Source organism: Gopherus evgoodei, chromosome 6 (genome assembly GCF_007399415.2).
Source record: "Gopherus evgoodei ecotype Sinaloan lineage chromosome 6, rGopEvg1_v1.p, whole genome shotgun sequence".
NCBI classification, from domain to species: domain Eukaryota; kingdom Metazoa; phylum Chordata; order Testudines; family Testudinidae; genus Gopherus; species Gopherus evgoodei.
Window position 1 is genome coordinate 7,768,292 of NC_044327.1, and position 21,663 is coordinate 7,789,954.

At 38.6% G+C, this 21,663-nt stretch overlaps 1 protein-coding gene across 8 annotated transcripts in view; it reads right to left on the reverse strand.

The window, feature by feature from the left end:
- Positions 1-21,663, reverse strand: part of PIGG (phosphatidylinositol glycan anchor biosynthesis class G) — a 133,640-nt gene that overhangs the window by 35,725 nt on the left and 76,252 nt on the right. For 6 of the 8 annotated variants that reach the window (XM_030566185.1, XM_030566183.1, XM_030566184.1 and 3 more), the window contains 3 exons: positions 19,334-19,525; positions 7,874-8,183; positions 3,424-3,587 (listed from right to left, as the gene is read on the reverse strand). In XM_030566185.1, coding sequence (XP_030422045.1) covers positions 3,424-3,587; positions 7,874-8,183; positions 19,334-19,525 — 666 coding nt within the window. Of the gene's footprint in view, positions 1-3,423; positions 3,588-7,873; positions 8,184-15,014; positions 15,694-19,333; positions 19,526-21,663 lie in introns of those variants that run through there. The other 2 variants (XM_030566188.1, XM_030566187.1) reach the window with 2 other exon arrangements.

Genomic DNA, 21,663 nt, shown 5'->3' on the forward strand with positions numbered 1-21,663 from the left:
TTTAAGGTGCAGCCCAGGCTAGAGCTCAGGCTCTGAAGCTCGCCCGCCCCCCGGCTTCAGAGCCCGAGCTCTAGCCCAAGCCACAACTTCAAACAGGGTACTAGCAGAAGCCTTGTTAGTCCAAGTCTGTCGACTCTGGCTGGAAGGCTCGCTCCAATGTGTTCCAAAACACAGTGTAGACAAACCCTAGGAGACTTAACTGGAAATGTCAAAATCTCAGGTCACTGGAATGCCCCAAAGGGTGTCAGTTGTGCAATGTTAGCTTCAAAGGAAATTCATCTGCCTCTCCTGTAGTCATAATGTGTTGTGAGAGCTCAAAGAAAACAAGATATTTGGTAGCCCTTTCCCATATTGTTAACACTTATTCCTAGTCTCAAGCTATTTCCAGGCAGGCATATGCACTGCACAAGAAAGATATGTAGATATTTCTGGTGTAGGTTTTAAAACTGGCTAGGCTTACTGCAGGAGGCAGGACCTGAATGAGCAGCATGGATTCCTCCTTCTCTATAATGTTATTACATTAACATGGTGGGACCAATTCTTTAGCTTCTTCTTCCAGAGGCTGATGGACATGAGCAGCAGTAGCAGCATTTTAAAAAGCAGCATCATTACTGCAATTCAGAGAAAATTCTTGCTTTGCCTCTTCATAGCTAAGAAAAATTGACTTTGAAATGGGTTGTATGAGCATTGCACGTCATTCAATTTATACAGGGGGTAAAAGGATTACTTCAGATAATCCTTGCGCTAGGGATAAAACTGTCAGAAGGTTAAATGGAGAAGGAGCTGTCTTGCGCTACAGTATTTCCTCTAGCCAACATATCCTCGTTTTATTTTGTCAGCACTGTAATACTTTTGCAGTAACTTAAATAATAAGTCCCTTAAGTTATTTCTGCATGCCTATTAGACTAGCAACAAACAGTTTATTGAATGACACATTTACTGTTAAAAACATTAAACATTTTATCGTTATTAGCAAGCTATTGTTCTGTGCAATTTCCATCTACAATATCTGAAAAGGCACTCATATTCAACTGAATGTCTACTGTGCCAGTATGAGTACAGAAGATTTATTAAAATCTAAGATGATGAAGGTTGTAAAACTATGTTTCATTTCCGGGTTCCAGGAGATATCCAACAGTACACACTGAAATCAAAGCTCATCAGGCCAATTAAAATATTGATTCAAACTTTTTAAAGAATTTGAAAATCAGTGAATGGCACAACAGGAAATTGGAAAGGCAGAAGCAACTTTACTGCTTCTCTACACACATTTAAAAATGCCTCACAAAATATTTTACAAGAGGTCTATATAAAGAATGTTTAGAACATAAAAGGATTTTTAACAGCTAGAGTTGCAATATGTTTAAGTAGTAATTCAGACCCGTTGACCCCTTTCCCCCCTCCAGTGTTCCAGCCTTAATTCCAAGGAAAGTGGACTCTGAGCAAAGGACATAGCCTTTGAATTGCTAGTTACAAAACCCTGGGTTAAAAGGAAAAGATACAGGGTATGTCCACATTGTAATTAAAAACCTGAAGCAGGCCTATGCCAGCTGACTTGGGCTAAGTTGCTATTCAATTGCAGTGCAGACGTTCGGGCTCGGTTTGGAGCTAAGGCTCCAGGACCCTGCAAGGTGGGAGGGTCCCACAGGTCGGACTGCAGCCCAAGCCCAAATGTCTATACTACAATTAAACAGCCCCGCAGCCTAAGCCCCACGAGCATGAGTCTGCTGGCATAGGTCAGCTGCAGGTGTCTAATTGTAGTGCAGGCAAACCCAACCTGCCAGTATCTGCAGCACCCAGATTCAAACAAACCCTGAAAGGCTAAAGATGCTGCAAGCTCTACCTAATATATTCAGATGAAACACTGGTCTGCTGCATTTGACCTTAACCAATCAATGACAACAAACAATGGCAATATATCTAAGTGAGCTATAGAGCTGTCCAAAGGGAAAACAGTTCAATCAAGTGATGTCACAGTTCAGAACTAAGCATTGGCAGAGCTGTTTGACAGACGCTTAAGCCAGCCCTACGCCTGGCTCAAACCAATACTATTAGTCTAACTTTCATCCACAAAACACAGACATTAGAAGAAACACTTAGAGATGACGTTTGACTTGGAAGTGCTAAACATCACGACCTCTCTTACTTACGTGCTGAGGTTAGGATTCTGGTTTCTGTGACAACAGTAAAGGAGATCTGTTTCCTATAGCAAAAACTAAGTGTGTTTCCCACACTGTTTGTACATGTGTGATATCAGCTGCTACAGAAGCAAACTCAACTTTGCATCTGGGTCTTGGAAAGTAAATGAAGTTGATTTTCAAATATTTATTTTTAAAACGTATTTGCATTTTAAATTTATAAATATATTCCAGAATTGGAGATTTATCCTTTCCAATTTTCAACCATACAAAAATGATTTTGTTAAATACTTTGCTAATTTCCAAGTGTAAAGTGTTCCTGATTTATACAAAATTATGTACTAGGCCTAAAACTTCAATTTCTTTGACAGAATTTAAAATTTCTAAAAATAAATAGTTACAAAAAAAACATGCAGCATTTTCTTTAATGAATTCTTTAAACTCTGAATGGATTAGTCAATGGGCCATTGCTATGGTTACACTGATAAAGGAAGGAAAAATTTGTTCAGTCTCCAAAAATCCAACCTAGAACTGAGAAATATTTTTGCTGCTGCAGAGGCATATTATTCAACCAAATCAATACGAGCTTCCACTTAAGAAGCTACCTCAAAAACACTGTTACAAAATTTTAACTTTCATCTTTATTAAAAAAGCATTCTAAAAATGTGCTGTACAAGCCATTCTCCCTTTGGAAAATCATTAGAAGACTGATATCCATCTGCATGAATACCGTACACTGCCAAATGTAAAGTTATCAAAATATTCTTAAAACTTCTCAAATTTTAAACCTGAAACTGAAGTAAAAAAATTACAGGAGCTTTGTCTTACTTCTCTCCCTCACAGTACTACAATGATACAAAAGCTGCTTTACCCCACTGTGCTGGGCACTGACACAGACGAAGAGAGGGAGTCTCTGCTCCAGGGAGCTCACAATCTAAGTGACAAGTGAACGAATGGGGATGGGGATGTAACACCATACATATGAACATGGAGATGATTAACAAACCTATGCCAGATCCATGTTTTGGGTTGGGTTTTTTTTTGGGGGGGGGGGGGTGGGAGGAGGGTGTTGAAAACATGGGAATAAAAATAGAGTAAGGAAAAGGGAGTTAGTAAGAGCAGAGAACGATAAAAAGGGCAGGAAGAGCGACAAAGGGCTAAAGTTCAGGGGGGGAAAGCCATATGAGCTCCAGGTTCTTAAACGGGTTTACATCATGTGGATGCTTTTCTGTATCTGGGATAATCATTTAATACTTTTAATTTTATCAGCTTTTAATACAATTACCTGCTAATTCCAGAACTCAAGTAGCACAGCAAGTGAATGGCCCAAAGCAAAGGTCCTGCATACGTTGCAAACCCTGTAAGAAAAATTGCTGGTATTTCCACATAGTTGTTTAATCCCACAAAACCAGCTGTAATATCCACTGAAGCGATACTATTTGAGTTTCCCTGAAAATAAAACAAAAATATCACTTAGATGTCTGAAAGGCAGAATGAAATAGTACATAGAAACATAGAATATCACGGTTGGAAGGGACCTCAGGAGATCATCTAGTCCAACCCCCTGCTCAAAGCAGGACCAATCCCCAGACATATCAAAGAGTTTAACTAACATGTAGGTTTAAAGGCTTAGGTCTTTCAGCCCTAAATCAGTATTCTGGATTTAACTAAAGAAATGTACAAGAAAGAGGTTCTACTTTAGAGCATAAATGAGGAACACAAACAAATAAAAAGTGACTATTTGCTTGTCCTATTTTGTTTTCCTCAAATTTACCTCTTGTTTAATGAATCAACACAAAAACTTTACACAAGCAGCACAGTGAACTGTATTTGGTGATTTTAGTCTTAGTCCTGAGGAGAATGTGATCCATATCAAACTGCCATTATGCATAATTCAAAAAGAAAAAAAGTTCTACAGTTAGCATTCTCAGGACTAAATTCACAGAGAGACTTTATCTCTTTCCCCAAGAGAAGATGGTGCTTCCAATTTAGAGTTCTAGTGGACAAAGGAACAATATCTGCAACTTACTACATCTGTCTAACTGGACTGTCATAAATACCTTTGTTAAATTATTCATTAAGTCTTATGTTTCCTCATTGCTGAGTAAGTCACAGTCAGCCATTTGATCACGACTGTACAACACTGTAGCAATGCTTTAAGAGAGTGCAAGAGACTAGGTGAGGGTGCTATAACTTCATAACAACCCTTTTGTTGACGGGATGCATCTTACTGTCAGTTGTCTATGTTTATGAATAGAGACATGCATAAGAAATAGTAGTCAACAGTCTGAATTAGGGTCCAGTGTAATTTCTCATAGCACCACAAAAGGTATTCTAAGAAGGACATGCATTCTCTAGTCTCTCAGCCTTGGGAGAGGTGTAACATGAATGGTCGGCAATAAGATCAGGAGGGAGGGGAAGAATAGTAAAAGATGGACTACAGATAAGTAGTAAGGAAGGAAACATTCTGCCTGTAGTCTGATGCCAATGAGATATGGGGGGGGGGGGAATTCTCTACAGAATACATACATAACTTGACAATTCACAGTGTGTCAGCTTTTATTCAAAAATATTACTGAAATTTTTCAAACACTATTGGTTTACTAGATTATTATGGCATGGCGATATGGTAGAATTTGCAAGAGACAATTCACTGTTACAGGAAAACATTCAGTGGTAATCCATCATGCTTTGGAACCCCTGAAGCATGAAGCTTTTCTCACAAGCAAGAATAAAAACAAATCTTTGGCAAACACAGAACTACATTAATATGGCATATATGCTGTAGAGAATAACTCCTTTATGTTCAAAAGTCTGACGGAAGGGAGGCAACCATACGCCTCTGAAAACAGCACTCATTTTGCTCAAAACATGAAATTTCATATGGTCAGAAGCACCTCTGACTATGTGGAAGCTATTAGTTGCATTACCTTGAGAACATTTTGTGACACTGGCAATGTCAGACTAACGAGTTTCCAATCCGCTTTAACACTAGTTTAACGACACAATGTGAGTGTTCTTCTGTTCACTTTTCCTCGAGACCTGCCCTTAAACACATGACTCTCTTTTTGTAGCTAGAGCATCATGCAGAATAAATAGCTGTACAAGCAGGTTGTGCAAGAAAAATCTCAGGAGTTATTTTAAATAATTATTTGAATCCAACCATTAATTTAATATGAAATTATGAAAGGCAAGAACAATATTCAAGGTTTTAACCTACAATTTCCTTCCTCCCTCTTGCAGGCACATTGTTACAAAGACAGTTAAAGTAGCCAAGTCTGGCCAATGCAATCAAATGGAAGCCTCATCTGCCAATGGTCATCCATTCCTGACAATTTTACATTGTAAGTGCTTTTGAATAAAATGTTACTAATATGAACCTCTCCATATATTTTCAATTGCTCTTTTCTTAATTATGAAGCTGATCGTGGAATACTAACTGAAACCTCAACTTATGAACTGGTTTTGGAGACTTTTTAAAGACATTATTTACTTTAAGCTGTCACTGCTTGTAAACATCAGGTTTCAGCATGAAGACAATGGTCTACACTTTTTAGGGCTCTCTATAATTAATGAAGACTAAAGTAACCTTTACTTTTATTGTCACTGTATGCTCTAAATTAAACAGCAATGATAAAGCCACAGGGCACTTCCAGGGAATTAATGATCCGATGGAAGGAGTGGATGGCTTGAGGTTCAGGAAAATAATGATAATCAGTCAAGCTTGTTGAAAAATTCACTGAGGTTCTTAAGCTATTGACTTACAGTAACAACCCGACACATGAAAAAGATACTGATTTAACTATTAAATTTGTTACAGTTGGTTAATAAGCTTGATTTTTTAAAATGTTTTCTTCATCTTCTAAAACAATGTAGCACTTAAAATGAAAAAGCAACAGAAGTCAAAGTAAACCGGCTTTCACATCTTCATCTCAATAACACCCCTTAATTATACTGCTCCAGCCACTGGCAAATTAACATCTTTCCTCTAAAGATAAAAGTATCATATATAAAAGTTATTATAAAAATTGGGGAAATAGTTAAGTGTCCCTGATAATTTCCCTGACGAAAAGCATGGCCAGCAACCTTCACACCTCATATAGAATATATTCCCAGATAGCCGGAGAAAAAGCCACAGCAATTCCTTATGACTGAACACCCCCCAATGTGTCTCTCATTCAGAAGGAAGCCAATCCAATCAACAGGGATGGAAATGCTGGTTGAGGTAGCCAGGGACCAACACAAAAAGCAAAAAGAGAGGGAAAAATGTCACCCTCCCAAATCAATGTCCATATATAACGTATCCTTACATTCTATATCCCCAATATTACCCTGAATTAGATTTGCCACCCTTACTCACAATGGAGCAGTTCTACTTTTGAAATCAATGAGACTCCTCAGGGAGTAAGGTATAGTTCAATGTATTGACTGAGGATGGAAGAATTTGGCCCTTCTTCGGATTCTCAACTGAAATTACACTTAAAATAGTTTTCATCTCCCGGACAGAACTAGATTTGTCTGTTGCTATTTTAAATATCAAGTCAGTTAACATTATTATATTAATTATTTGTATTGCAGTAGCACCTAGGAGTCCAGTCATTAACTGGGACTCCATGTTAAAATGGAATATTTTTATACAAACCCGCGTGATCCAAGCAGGGTGAATGAACATGATTTTACGTGCCAGTGTTTTTGCTAATGTTACAGTTCACAATGAAGCTATTTACTGGAGTTAGCTGATCTTCTCCCCATTTGAAAAAAAACAGTGGTGTTAAATATTTATACTATGGCAGGAAATCAAAGCACTTCTGAGAATTTGGCAAAACGTCTCAAATTATTTAACAAACACCTTCATTAACATGGACCACAGAAGTTTTTCAAAAGCTTTTAAAATTTTCACGTTAGTCCACTTAACCCTTGAGTCTTCCCATTGCCCACTCAAACTACTACCCGCTCCACAAATGAACTTCACATATTTCCTTTTGTATATACTTTATTTCTAAAGCTCTATACCTTCAAGAAATTAGTTGATGTTATAATATTAAGAATAAAACAATTCTGAAAGTTGTATCACTATTTTCAGAAGCTATCCTTCCCCATATGTGCCAGGATAGATTTTACCATACTATATTTTATTAGTAGTAGCCTTTAGAGAGATACTAAAATAGACCAGAAAAGTTATAAATTGACTGCAATTTTATATAAGCTTAGTTCATATTCTTGCCAATAGCACTGTACATTATATATATGTGTGTGTGTGTATATGTATAGATAGATGTATACATACACACACACACACACACACACCCCGCTACCTCGATATAACACCGACTGATATAACACGATTTTGGATATAATGCAGTAAAGCAGTGTTTGGGGTGGGGGTGGAGGGCTGTGCACTCCGGTGGATCAAAGCAAATTCAATATAACAGAGTTTCACTTATAACGCAGTAAGATTTTTTGGCTCCCAAGGACAGCATTATATCGAGGTAGAGATGTATATGCAAGCTAGCACTATTTATTTGTTTTCTACATGTATGTGCAAACATTATTCCACACTAAATAGCACAGGTTGGTGGAGAATAAAGTTAACTGAAACCTAGGGGCCTCATCCTGCATGAATAGTTCCACTGACTTGAGTCTTTGCATGATCAGGCCCTATGGTGCAATTTAACCCAACATATGGTAGAATAACTACAGACATTATTTTCATGGATGCCATATTATGAGTTTACCTGAAAATAGAAGAAAGCTTGGCCAAACCAATAATGCATAATAGTAATTTGAGCTGCATCAAATTTTAGTGGCTTCCAGATACATCTTGTCATTATCATTTGAATCAGCAGGCAAAACACCAAAACTGGCAGGTTATGGGGTCTAAATAGCAGGGCTGCTAGCAGAACCAATCCACTATATACTTCCCATAAACCAATACTCTTGGACTTGCAGTCTGCAGATATAACCTGTGATTTGAGTAAATCTTTGGTTCCAGTGAAGATTATGCCAAGAACAAAGACATAAACAAAACGAGCTTCAATAATTCCCCTAAAAAGGAAAACCAGAAAGATAAATTTATTAGTATCTATTTTCACAAGTCAATTTTTTTTTTTAAAAGAGAGGTATGAGACAAAGATGATTCTGAGAAATGCATCAAAATTCAAGTGCGATCACTGGCCAAGTGTGTCATAAAATGTATTTCAAACAGAACAGCTTTAGAATATTTCAAATTTAAACCATGTTACCCCAACAAAACAGCTTTGGCAAAGACCACATTAGTTTTTTAATTACTAAGTTAGCTAACATCACTGCAATGATTTGTTACTCCTATCCAGTTCCATCTAAACTTATTAACATCCAGATGGTTTGTCAGTTTAACACATCATGAACCTTGACATTTAAAATCCTAAATCTAAAAAGATGTCGAAAGAAACTTTTGACAAGTAATTGTTTGGGTTATGTCAGCTCTTTCAAGTGACAGACATTAAGAGTATATCAAAATATTACTCAACCATGTTTTTATTTCAGCCAAACAGAGAACCAGGATCTCTAGTTCCCTTAGAAAATCCAGCACAGTGGGCATGGATGGACTTTTCACAATAATCTCCCAATTTTAAACAGTATACACCTAACTAGAATCATCGGATGCATAGTACATCATCACCTTCAACTCTGGTAACATGTGCAAACTGCAAATTAGTAGCAGGTGAAGAGAGGTTAACATTAAGCTTGAGATTTTAAGCACACCAGATTTAGGAAACTGAAAAGTTAAAAGTTCATACAACAGGAACTTCACTAGGTTATACTTTTGACAAAGTAATTAGATCACTTTATTCAGTTAAATATATAATCAACTTTGAATATATACAAAAGCAGCAATATGGCTTACTGTTTTATGAATATTTTCTTGTGTATTTAATTTCTCAACTTTCACATTCCATTCAGAGAATTTGGGTGTTTTTTTGTGTTTTTTAACATGTAATGTGTTTATATTTTCCTCCCCCCCCCCCCCCGCACCCCAAGTATTATTGTAAAAATTCACCTCCGCTTGCATATACATTTCTGCATGGGATACCTTACTGAAAATAAAGTACATGTGCAAAGAGCGGTTAAGATTTTTTAAAAAGTTCGTTTAAAATCAGGTTCTGAAATTTGTATTTAGGCACAAAGTGGCATGACTTATTAATTTTCATGGTTCAAGGCACAAGGAAACCACTAAAATGAGGCTAGGAAGCTTCTCTGGTCAGGTTTTTATGTAACTTTCTGATATAGGGTTTCCTGTACCATCCTCTGAAGCATACAATACAATCTGCTGTGGAGGACAGGTCACTGGTGGGTACAACTGGAGAGGATAAATGGTAGAAAAGGAAAAGAATTAAGAAACAACCAGGAAAAACTAACCTTTTCAAAATAATCATAAAAGTTTATCAATAAATGTTGCTGACCTGTAATCCCTGACCTGATTTTAGGGAGCAATATTAAATTGCATATTTTGTGCTAAGGCATATTAACATGCTTTAGGATAGTAAAATAGAAGTTAGAGCTGTAATAGTAGTAGGAAAACAAAATATTAATATTTGAGATAGGCTTTGCAGTAAGTTGAGGCCTAGTAAAGTCTGTTAGTTTGTTAATTTAAGTATTGTTAGCTTAAGCAGCAGATAGTTAGCAGAAGGCCTAACATTTAGCATAAGAGTAAGTGCTTAACCTAGAGTTATACAATTTAGCGATTTATAATAGACAAGTTAATAACAAAAGAACAAACCAAATTTAATATTGGGGAGATTTTTAGTATGTGAGACCATGAGATAATACACTTTCCATTGTTTCCAGTATGGTAATGAGGTTAATGCAGTATTGATGCAAACAGCTATGTTAGCAAGTGGAACTCCAGTTATGGTTTTCCAGACCGCCAGACATGGATGGGGGTCAGGATTCAGTCAAATATGGTCACCAGACATGTGAGTGTGTCCAGGGGAAGGAGGCATGAGGTATTAAAAAAAAGGCATAAATACAACAGGACATTGGAATCAACAAAGTAGGTGGCAGCCCAAATATTATTTCCGCTCATGATGAACTTCCCCAAAATGATTCCTAGAGTGTATCTTTTGGAAAAACATCCAATCTTGATTTAAAGATGGTCAGTTATGGAGAATCCACCATAAGCCTTGGTAAGTTGTTCCAATGGTTAATTACTCTCACCGTTAAAAAATTATGCTTTCAATTTGACCAGCTTCAACTTCCAGCCATTGGATCATGCTATACTTTTCTACGATAGACTGAAGAGCTTATTATTAAATATTTGCTCCCTGTGTTGGTACTTATAGATTGTAATCAAGTCACTCATTAACCTTCTCTTCATTAAGCTAAATTAATTAAGCTCCTTAAGTCTATCACTATATGTTTTCTAACCTGTTAATTATTCTTGGGGTTCTTCTCTGAATGCTCTCCAGTTTATCAACATTCTTCTTTAAGAATGCAGCCATTCTTTTGGTTTATTGGTAGTACTAAAAACATTTTACCAATTTTCTGTTTTAGAATATCAGAACACACCACATTTCACCACTTCTCAAGCCAAACGAGTATTTTAGGTAATGTATGCTAAACACTTCCTACAACTGATATTTTAGTACACCCAAAAATTGATCTTTATTCTCTATTTCCAGGTACCATCACAGCCACAGTATCATGCTTGAAAGCATTTGAGAGGGGAGCAAAAGTTTTTGAAAAACCTGAAGTGATCACTGGGCTCCAGAATTTTGAGAACTGCCATTCTAGAAGAAGAGAGCATGAGACAAGGCAAAGCAGAACTGGGAGAAAGAGAAGGTGTCTAGATGCAAACTAAAAATTAATGGGTGCATCTCTGTTCATTGGGCAAACTGGACCAAAGTCAACATTCACTGTGGACTACTGAGCCACTCAATAGTACAATGGGGTCCTAGTCCACAACCAGGGCTCCTCTGTGCTATGTAATACAAATATATGAAAAATGCTCAAAAATAATATTTTTAGGAAATCAAGTACAATAGAGTTTTCCCATTGCCACAATTAATGACTTTATATGTTCTGAATGAAGTGCAAACATGCCCTGGCTCTGTAGATACCAGAATCAATTCAGATCTTAAAGTAAACTGATTCAGGGCTCTCAGGTGCTCAAGATGTGGTAGTCTGGATCACATAACCCAACTTTGGATAAATCTGATTCCAACCAGGAAAGCATTCACAATCTCCTGGAAAAAGTCAAAGCAACACTTTTCCCTTTCAGATGCATATGTTTCAACTCTTTGTGAAACCAATTTGCACTAGCATCCTGAACAACTCTTAACAGGCTACCTTGACCAAAAAAACTACATTTTCATATCGGATAAAGAGACTAGAAATGTAAAGGGGGGGGGGGAATTGGGCTGATTATCTGGGGCTCCAGTTCTTTTCAGTAGTACCAACGTTAATAATTTTTGGTCCTATGTTATTCTGTCAAGCCAATAAAGGCTGGAGAAACCTGACACTAATAATGTGTCAAGTATCAGGGGGGTGGCTGAGTCAGTCTGGATCTGTAAAAGCAGCAAAGGGTCCTGTGGCACCTTATAGACTAACAGACGTTTTCGAGCATGAGTTTTCGTGGGTGAATACCCACTTCGTCAGATGCATGTGGTGGAAATTTCCAGGGGCAGGTATATATATATGCAGGCAAATTAGAGATAATGAGGTAGTTCAATCAGGGAGGATGAGGCCCTGTTCTAGCAGTTGAGGTGTGAAAACCAAGGGAGGAGAAACTGGTTCTGTAATTGGCAAGCCATTCACAGTCTTTGTTTAATCCTGAGCTGATGGTGTCAAATTTGCAGATGAACTGAAGCTCAGCAGTTTCTCTTTGAAGTCTGGTCCTGAAGTTGCCAATTACAGAACCAGTTTCTCCTCCCTTGGTTTTCACACCTCAACTGCTAGAACAGGGCCTCATCCTCCCTGATTGAACTACCTCATTATCTCTAGCTTGCCTGCCTATATATACCTGCCCCTGGAAATTTCCACTACATGCATCTGAGGAAGTGGGTATTCACCCACGAAAGCTCATGCTCCAAAACGTCTGTTAGTCTATAAGGTGCCATAGGACTCTTTGCTGCTTTTACTAATAATGTGGACTTCCTAAATAGAAAGACAAAAAAACCGACAGCCACCATGAAGCCTTCAAAGCAATTTTTTTTGAAGGCTGAGACACAAATGAAACCTCACACGACAAGCTAGTGTTCACTTGCACATTGGAGTACTATATTCAAGTGTTTTCCACTTAATGTACAGGTCATATGAAAGTCAGAACTTCCTTGCATTGATATTTTTTCATCTGCAAAGCAATTAGCCAGTAGCTATTGAACAGTGTTGCCCGCCAAGAGATTTTTTCCCATGTGATCATGATATATACCCTACTGACAACTTCTGTTTTTGGAAATGAGTTCTGTCCACTCCGCTCCCCCATCCCCCAAAAATTCAGCTGAAAATGTCTGTCGTCCTTTAAAGGCTTTTTCTCTCCCTTGCTTATGTAGTAAATATACAGTCCTTGCCTCAGAATTTAAAATCTAGTTTAATGACAAGATGCAACAGGTGGGGAAAGGTAAATTAACAATATGTGCATATATTTGTACAAGAAAGCTGTCTTCACAACATAGCTCACCACCTGGCAGGGATCTGCAGGCATCACGGCAGAGTGTCTTAAAGGATTTGATGGACAGTGTTTTGGACTGACCTGAGTTCAAACAGGGCACAAAGTTGGAGAAGAAAACAGGGTGGATTTGATTTAAATCACTAGTCAGGAAGACTCGATTTAATCATGGATTTCTACATAAAAGTGCATTCTTGTTGGTTCCTATAACCATAATGCATAGTCTTCACACCTCAGAAATAGATGTAGATTTTTAGAAGGTACACACTATACATTTTTTAAGTGATGTTCCTTTCATCATCTTCAATGCAGCTTCCTCATGAGAAGAAACACTTCTTCTCATGATGTTGTTTCGCACAACTAGGCCTTGCATTTCTTTGTTGCACTGTTTGCATTTTGTACACATGCCTGTCTTACCCACAAGGAAAGGAACTTCATTAAAATATTCCTAAACTGGGTCTCTTTTACAGTCGGCTGCCTTATAAGTTTTCCCTTCTAGTGAGAGAATGGTATGGTAGATCTCAAATCATTGAAGGTTACACTCAGAAAGACCTCAAGACTTCTGGAATATGCTGCTCAAACAGTTTCACTTTTGTTTCTACTCTCTCCCTTCTCACATTGATCTCCAGACTTCTTCTCCTTGTCCAGATCTATTCAGCCCCCCAACAATCTTTTCTTTGTTGAACTTTTTGAAACTTTGCACTTTTAGAGAGGGGTCAGAGATTGACTCTGTGCACAAATTTGCAGAGGGACAATAGGGCTGAGGTCTGTTATTTCTCACTTCTATATATTATTATTTATTTAAAAACATTTTTGCTGTTAACAAGCATGTTATCTCTGGAGAGACAAATCCACAGTTTGAGAACTGCAAAACTAAGCTTCTCTGATGGTATCTTCTAGGCACAGCACTGAGTCCCACTGGGTAGATAGAAAGATTATTTAGTTAATCTATACAGAAGCCCTGGAATCCATGGGAACTGAGGGGGTGGCACCTGTGAGTGGAGGCAGCACACAGAGCCACCTAGCCATGCCTCCAGCTAGGAGCAGCAGGGACAGGTTGCTGCTTGCTGGGAGCTACCTGAGGTAACCAACCCCCAGATCCAGCACCCTGAACACCCTCCCATGCCCTAACCTCCTGCCACAAGCCCTCTCCCTCACCCAAACGCCCTCCCTCTTATTAACCTGCATTTTTCACTTACCAACAACCCCCATCCCCCCAACATGCCGGATAAGACAGCTTTTACCATATCAAGTTATTTCACTAATTATCCTCACAGGAGTCATTTAAATATATTGAGACAAGTTACAAGAAAAAAATCTTTAGAGAACAGTAACAGGTGTTTCCCTTAATTAACAGCTTAGATAAAAGCTGTGACTTATTTGGCCAATGAAGTTTCAAACTCGCAACTGTCCCAAACAAGCACATACATTAAGATGATGGAACATCGTCTTACCTTATTCACACTACCATTTTTTAAATTATTTTTCCACTGTCCACATTTTATCTTTTTAAATAAGCAATTAGAGGGAAAGAGAAGGGCCAAATTATTCTTCAATGGTTTTTAATTGAAAGACTATCTTAGCACAAGCCATGGAAGAGTGTGCACATTTTAAATTACCTTTTTCCTCATCCACCTTGAGCAGCAGCCACAACCGGAAACTGTAGTTTTATCTTCAGTGGACGGGGAGAGGGAAATTTCAGACCAGAGACTCTCTTTCCTGCAGAGTCTCCAAGGGCAGGAGAACGCTACTGGGCTGTTTATTCTTCTTCCTCTTGTAATAACTGTCATCAAATGAGGCACCTGCACTTTGCAGTCGAGCATAGAGGAAACTGCCTCTGATCCATGCCTGGACACACGGGGGCAACCTCTGCTGTCCAGTGGGATATTTGAGAAGTGCAGAGGCAGAAAGTTCAAGCGTTTTGTTGCTGTTGTTTTTAATAGAGCTATTTTTCTTCCACTGATCACATAAGAAGTGAGACCAGACCATTACTGCCTCCAGTATCAAATATGCTGTAAATAGCGCACGTCAGATGCTATATATGAATTCTATTTTTCTTCAGGTAAGCAAGGATTAATTGGGATTTCTTAAAAAGCTTCCAAAAATATTCTATTATAGACAAAACTGGCAGCAATGGCAAATGAAGGTTGCCTAACACTTAATTTCAGTGGTTTGCAACTCTGCCAAATTTCCATGCTAGTCTCTGCCTTTGGCTATTTTTTTTTTTTTTTTTTTTTTTTTTTGAGAGATGCAGCAAATAGCTCAGCTAAGGATTTTCAAGGATTATGTTAGGGAAATATTTTTTTTCCCCAATGTGAAAACATTTTCTTAACATTTCATTAAGAAGCTCTAGCATTTCCATACTTTGAAGCAGGGTTGAAATTCAGCAAGGTGATGATACTTAGATCAGAGGGATGCCTTTTGTCGTCCCTGTGAAATATGTATTCAAACTTGTCTGATTAAATTTCTGACAACTGTCGTTTATCCATGTTCAACAGACAAAGTGTGGCAGCAAATTTCTCCAAAGATTCCATTTGTACTGAGCATGCTCAATCCCCACACAGTTCATAGATCAAGTTCAAGGGGCTGAAAGAGCTAAATAGCGTCCAGGAGGAGCAGTTGCTGGGGGATGCTTTAGTGCTGGGTACTAGAACAAGGCAGGGATCGTCTCTCCTATATCTTCAGTGCTCCCCCTTAGTGGTGCCCAAGCTAAACTGGAGAAGGAAGAATCTGTCTGACTGGAATGCAGATGAATGACATGCAGCAAGGACACAGTAACATGCTAGGGGATAGGTCACAGCAGGCAGAAGGGTCTGAAACCACTTGAGGACATTCCTTTCCAGTCCATGGAATTGAAGCCAAGAGTCCTGAGTCAACATTCTTCTGCTATCGATCATTGTCTGAAATTCACTGGCAAAATGTGTCTCTCTTTAGTGCCTGGCCTATAAAGAGGTTAAGAGCCTATGCTTTCTACAAATTATCCCATTACCTCAAATAGCAGAGGTCTGGGCCGCAGATCTAAAGGTTCCTACCCTGTTAACAAACCACGTGTGGGCTTAATATGGTTCCAAACAGTGGATTTTTTTGTTTGCTTTTTAAAAATGAGGAAATTACACACAAAAAGCTATGTTCAAATAATATTAGGATTGCAAAGTCAAGCACTTAAAAGTTAGGAAATGCCAGAATTAAGGTTTCCTGTGCAATCCTAATTCAGCCCCCTAATACAGTCCATGATTGCATGATCACACACTTTTCTCACAGAACGTCTGCTTCATTTAGCATAAATTCAAAGGTTGTATAGTGGATGAGGCTTCTGTCTGGAGGGACCTGTGTCATTTGTTGCAGAAACTAGTTGGTGTGAGGTAAATACAGGCAGACTTACAACACAATTGGTTCCTTACAATTGTATCATAAGTCGGAACTCAGAACTGCAGTCTACTCCATTGTTGGAGAGAGCGTCGTAAACTCAAAACCTGTAGCTGTAAGTTGAATCAGGGTTCAATGCAGAAGTGTTGTAAGTGCCGTTTGCTGTAACTCGAACATTGTAAAGTCGAGGACTGCCTGTAACGTACGGGACTCCATGAACTGAAAGGATGACCATGTGATTAGGGAAACACATTGACACCAAAGATCTGAGTTCTATTCATGCCTCTGCCACCAAGCTTCTAACTGATGCTGGGCAAGTCACAAATCAAACTTTTCACAAGTGCCCACTCTGTTTCTCACTTTCTTAGTGCTCAGTTTGAGAAACTTGGGGCTTCATTTGCAGACCCACTGAGCACTCAAGTGCAACTGAAGTCAATGGAAGCTGTGCTATTAACGTATGTGCTATAAAAGTAGTAACACCTCTGTCAAGAGCATCCACTAGGGCCCAATTTTCAATATTGGCTTTAATCTCTGTGCATCTTAGTTCCTCATCTGTAAAATGGGAATATCATCATCTCACAAGGGATCCTCTGAATCAGTTCATTAATGTCTGTGTAGCAATCAGCAGCTATGGTGAGGTGCTCCTGAGAAAATCCCATGAGGAAATAATTCTGTATGGAATTCAGGGTTTGGATAGTGTGCAGTAAATAAGGCACAAGTAAAGAGAAATATTCAACAGCTACCCATTCAGTGAACACCATTCATTTTGTGCACTGAATGAGGCAGGGAATCCTGATGTAAAAATAGTAAGTGATCATGAAGTTACAGATTGCTGGCAATGTACACACATAATGGGGCTGAGTGAAGGTTACACAGAAATTTTTTTGACTTTCCCACCTGTTAGGTGCTTGACTTTGCAACCTTACCATTCTTTTAACATAGTTTTTATATGTAACCTAATACACAACATATATTTCTCAGATTATGGTCAAGTTACAAAACTAGGAAAAGCGTAACTTGCAAAGTTCACATAGCAAATAAGTTACAAATAAAAACCACCAATTTCCTGATCTGCAGTCCAGTATTGGACCACCTTGCCTTTCCAGATATTTCTACCAGACTGAATCAGAGTTCCGGCGCATATGCAAGGCAAGGTAGAAAGACCTGTATTACTGCAGCCCATACTGTATGTATTCTGCACTTGATTCTCTGTGGCAGTCTTTTTATCTTAAAAAGGTAAAGGTAGTTGGCAGTTTTAAAGTGGATGTCCTGCCAAAGCAAATACCAGGGAAGCCCTGATGTAATGCTAAGGATAGCATAAAGACAAGGTTGAGGTGTATTGGCAGAGTTGTGCACCAAAGCTTGTAGTGTACCTGCTCTCATTTTCAAAAAGCACTAAAATTTTCCAATTTAAAACGCCTTGTGCCATTTCTACAACTAAATAGTCGTTTAATGTTAACATGCAAGTCTCACTCTTAAATGTGAGACTCAGTCAGCCACCACTTAACTGATTGTGAAGTTTGGTTTTATTAATTTAAATAACTTTTAAGCCACTGCATAATCAACGCTATAAATGAAAGGTCTGACATAGCAGTTTAAGCAAATCACCATAGTCACATTTAAAATTAAGCTGAGAGAGTAAAAAAGCCCTGAATTTCTCAGTTAGAATTGACTGAGAAATTCAGGGCTTTTTTACTCTCTCAGCTTAATTTTAAATGTGACTATGGTGATTCTAATTGCAATTAAGATGCTGACTATAGAATAATTCAGCTGTTAGTGAAAGTTTTGCTCACTTTGTAAATTTAAGAACTCCACTTACTGTAACTATTTTTAATTTGCAGCTCAGATGCCGTGAACATTCTGTTCCACATTGCAGTAATTTCCCTCCCACTGAAGGAACTGCATTCTACCCTAAGGAACTGTAGTCAAACATAAAACTAAAAATCATATTTAGCAATCAGATGTATTTCCAGACAAACACATTCAAGCACCATAGCCAGATTCTGTAGTCCAAGTAAAAGCCAATGGAGATTTTTGTATGCAGACGATCAAATACCTTACTACTAATTAAGGAAGTGAAGTTCTCTTCAAATATCTTCACTGCATATAAAAGACATATATGCAGCACTGGTACACTTGGCCTTAGTCTGAAAATCTTTTCCTAGGATGCTTTCCAAGGTCATTCTCAATCTCCACTTCTTACAGAGGGTGTGGCCTCTGATCCCAAATCCTGAACCCAAGCTACCCAGACTCAGGTCAAATTCTAAGTGATCTCTGCACAACTTATTCTAGCCACAAGCCAATCATCTTTCTACAATTTCCCCCAAAAGACTACAGGAATGCATCCTGGGGATTTCCCATAACTCTGATGCTCCCTTTAGAACATGTTGGAGCTGCAGGTCCAGCTATAGCATAAAAAAAATGAAGACTACCAGATAGGTTATAAAAGAATCAAAGCTGCTCTCCTGCACTCCAAAAGTAGCTAATGCTGAGTATGAGGAAAAAAGCCCTCCTGAATAGAAGCATCACTGGGCTGTTTCCTCTCACATGGTAAACAACATATCACCTGCTGACAGTTGTGGTGGGAAAGGAGACTCAAAACTCTTAGCTTTGAAAGTTTTCAGTTATATAACACTGCAGGCTTTAGACTCCAAAAGCAGACATCTATGACAGCTTGAAAGGGCATGTTATACAACTCTCAGCTGTAAGAAACAAAGGCACAGGGAAACTGTTTCCTGAATGTATTTTTAGCCTTGTAGTCGAATAGTAAACCATTTCATTGTTATAAATAAGTCAGTTTGGCATTGTTCTGTACTAAATGTAGCAAATCAACACAATAATAAAACAAAACAACAAAGGCAGTAATCTTTATAAGACAGACTAAATAATGGAAATGGAAAAAAATGGGAACAGGCTAGATCAGTAAGCTGTGCCTCAAGGTGGTCAGCGTGTGTGTCAGCCTTTGACAGGTTTCCAATCTGAGATATGGTACAGTAACACGCCACTTTATTGTACTCAAAAATTATCTAAAGACATAACACGAAACCTGTTAGTGCACATCCTTAAAAGAACCGTCCCTTCGCTCATAACAGCCTGATTCTAACAGAGATAACTGCTATTTTTCAGTATCCGAAGTGTTACGACTGTTCTAGAAGTTGATTTACATATCTGCTGATGAACTTACTTTGAGATATCTTTGCTGTCTTGTTGCCATGGAAATACAATATTTCCAATTGCTGCCCGGTAACTGTAGACTCCCAAGAGCCCAAGTGCCATTGCTATTTTCGAAACCAGGGAGCATCTCCTCTGAACCAGAATAAAGATCATAACTAAGGAGATAGCTGCCAGAAGCGACAGTACAGCTTTATGTTCAGAACTGTAAAAGAAAAAAAAAATCTATAATTACTGCTAAAATACATTTAACATAGCTCCGGCTACTGTACTGAATTACCAGATTAATCACTGCACTGACATCTGTTACTAGCTTTCTCAGAGATGTGGTCAAATATGTTAATATCTTTAGAAAAACAATTTTCTTAATGAGGTTTTCTATTCAAGCATGCATGTTTAAAAGTAATCATGTCTCATCATATGTTAGCTGGTCTGTTTTAACTGGATAAAACAAAATTTCATATGATATAATACAAATTCTAGTTATTTAAAACCAACATTTTATAGTTATATACATTATATACACATGGAAAATTCACTATCACTTCTACTACGGCACTCCAGTTTAACTAATATAAGGCAGCAAGGATTGTTACAGTACTTCACACGCACCTCTTTAAATGATAAAATGTGTATATATATGCAGAGTTATTTAATTTTAGATGTATAAAGTGTATAAAATGTTCCTTAGCCCTCACATCTAAGGACTCACACACACTGTAGCACACAAGTTTTCCTCCAATAGCAAAATAAGAACAATCACCAAAACAAAACAAACCTATTAGTACAATGGGGATCCTGGTCCATGACTATGAATCCTAGTGTTATGGTAACACAATAAATAGAAAACAAGACAGACATAGGCCTTGCATCATGCCCTAAAGGTGCACAGAAGTTCTCTCTTTTAGATCAGCAGGTGGCATGAATTCCATAGTCAAGTGCTATACACTGAAAACCTCGCTCATTGCCAAATACTGAAACACAGGCAGTGCTGGCACACAGACACTATAGGAAAACCTAAATCACATAAGATAGAGTACTTCATCTGACCTCAGCTACCCTCATAGTAAATGAGGAGATATGAAGTTTCCAATACTGGGATCTAGGCTTTTTTTTTTTTTTTAAATCTGCAACTGAACACAAAAGCCAAGCAGGAAACCAGCAGCTGAATGTCCATCTCTATATACTAATATTTTGCAGTTGCTCCAAGTGCCATGACTTTGATTGCGCAGGCCAGAATCACACCTACAGTGTGAGGGCCGGGGCTACACCGTGCCATGCTCTCACACTTTGAAATGCTATGAGGAAAGACTGCCAGCTTCTGGCAGACTGACACTGGACCTAGGCTATATTAACATGAGCTCCGCACTGTAGCATGGGAGTAGGCAATTGTTTCTTTCATTTATTCAATATATAGTTCTTAAAATTTGTTGTGCTTTCTTTTCTTATTACCTGCTTTTCTTTGTATTCTATAAGAAAACACAAGACAGCTATTTCAGCTACACAGATGGGAGTCTGCCACGCTAGGGATGAAAGAAAAACACTCCTTCATCCTTCCATGTGACCAAGTCATCTCCCTATCCAGTTTGGTGAGGCTCACAGGGGAGGTAGTGCTCTTTGTAGGGAAGGGAGGTGAAGGGCGATGCTGGAGCATCAGGAGATGCAAGTACATTTACTGGATGTAATCTTACCGTATTCTCTTCCCCAGTAGCCTTTTTTCAGATCTCAAGAGCCTGGGAAATGTTGCGGAGGTGGTGTGGACTGCTCTGGCAACCCCCAAGATGGTATGTACACCGGCAGCTCTATATGTGTACATGCATGCAATAAATCAGTTACCTACCTGTACAGTAACTGTTCTTTCAGATGTGTGTGCAGACATGTATTCCACAACCTGACCGCCGTCCCCTCTGCATAGAGTCTTAACTCTTGACATTCAGTGCAAAGGAACTCAAGCAGGCCAGGCTGGTGCTGCCCTTAAATAAACTAAGGAGAGACTAAAAGTCAGAGACCATAAGCACCACCCTACAGGCACTGCTAGGTAAAGTTCTTCAGCTTCAGCGCAGTGGGTGTGCGCACATCAGAGTGGAATACACATCTGCACTCACATATCAAACAACAACTGTTACCGTACAGGTAGGTAAGTCTTTTCTTCTTCATGTGGTTGCAGACATGTACTCCACTCAGGTGATTCACAAGCCGCATCGGTAGGAGGTGATGCTCAGAGTCTACTTAAAGAATGACCACACTCTATCTTTGAAAAATTGAGTATACTGGGTCTCTGCCATTAAGGCATGTCAGCTGACTTACTCAGACTTTAAGGTCAGAAGGGACCATCATGATTTA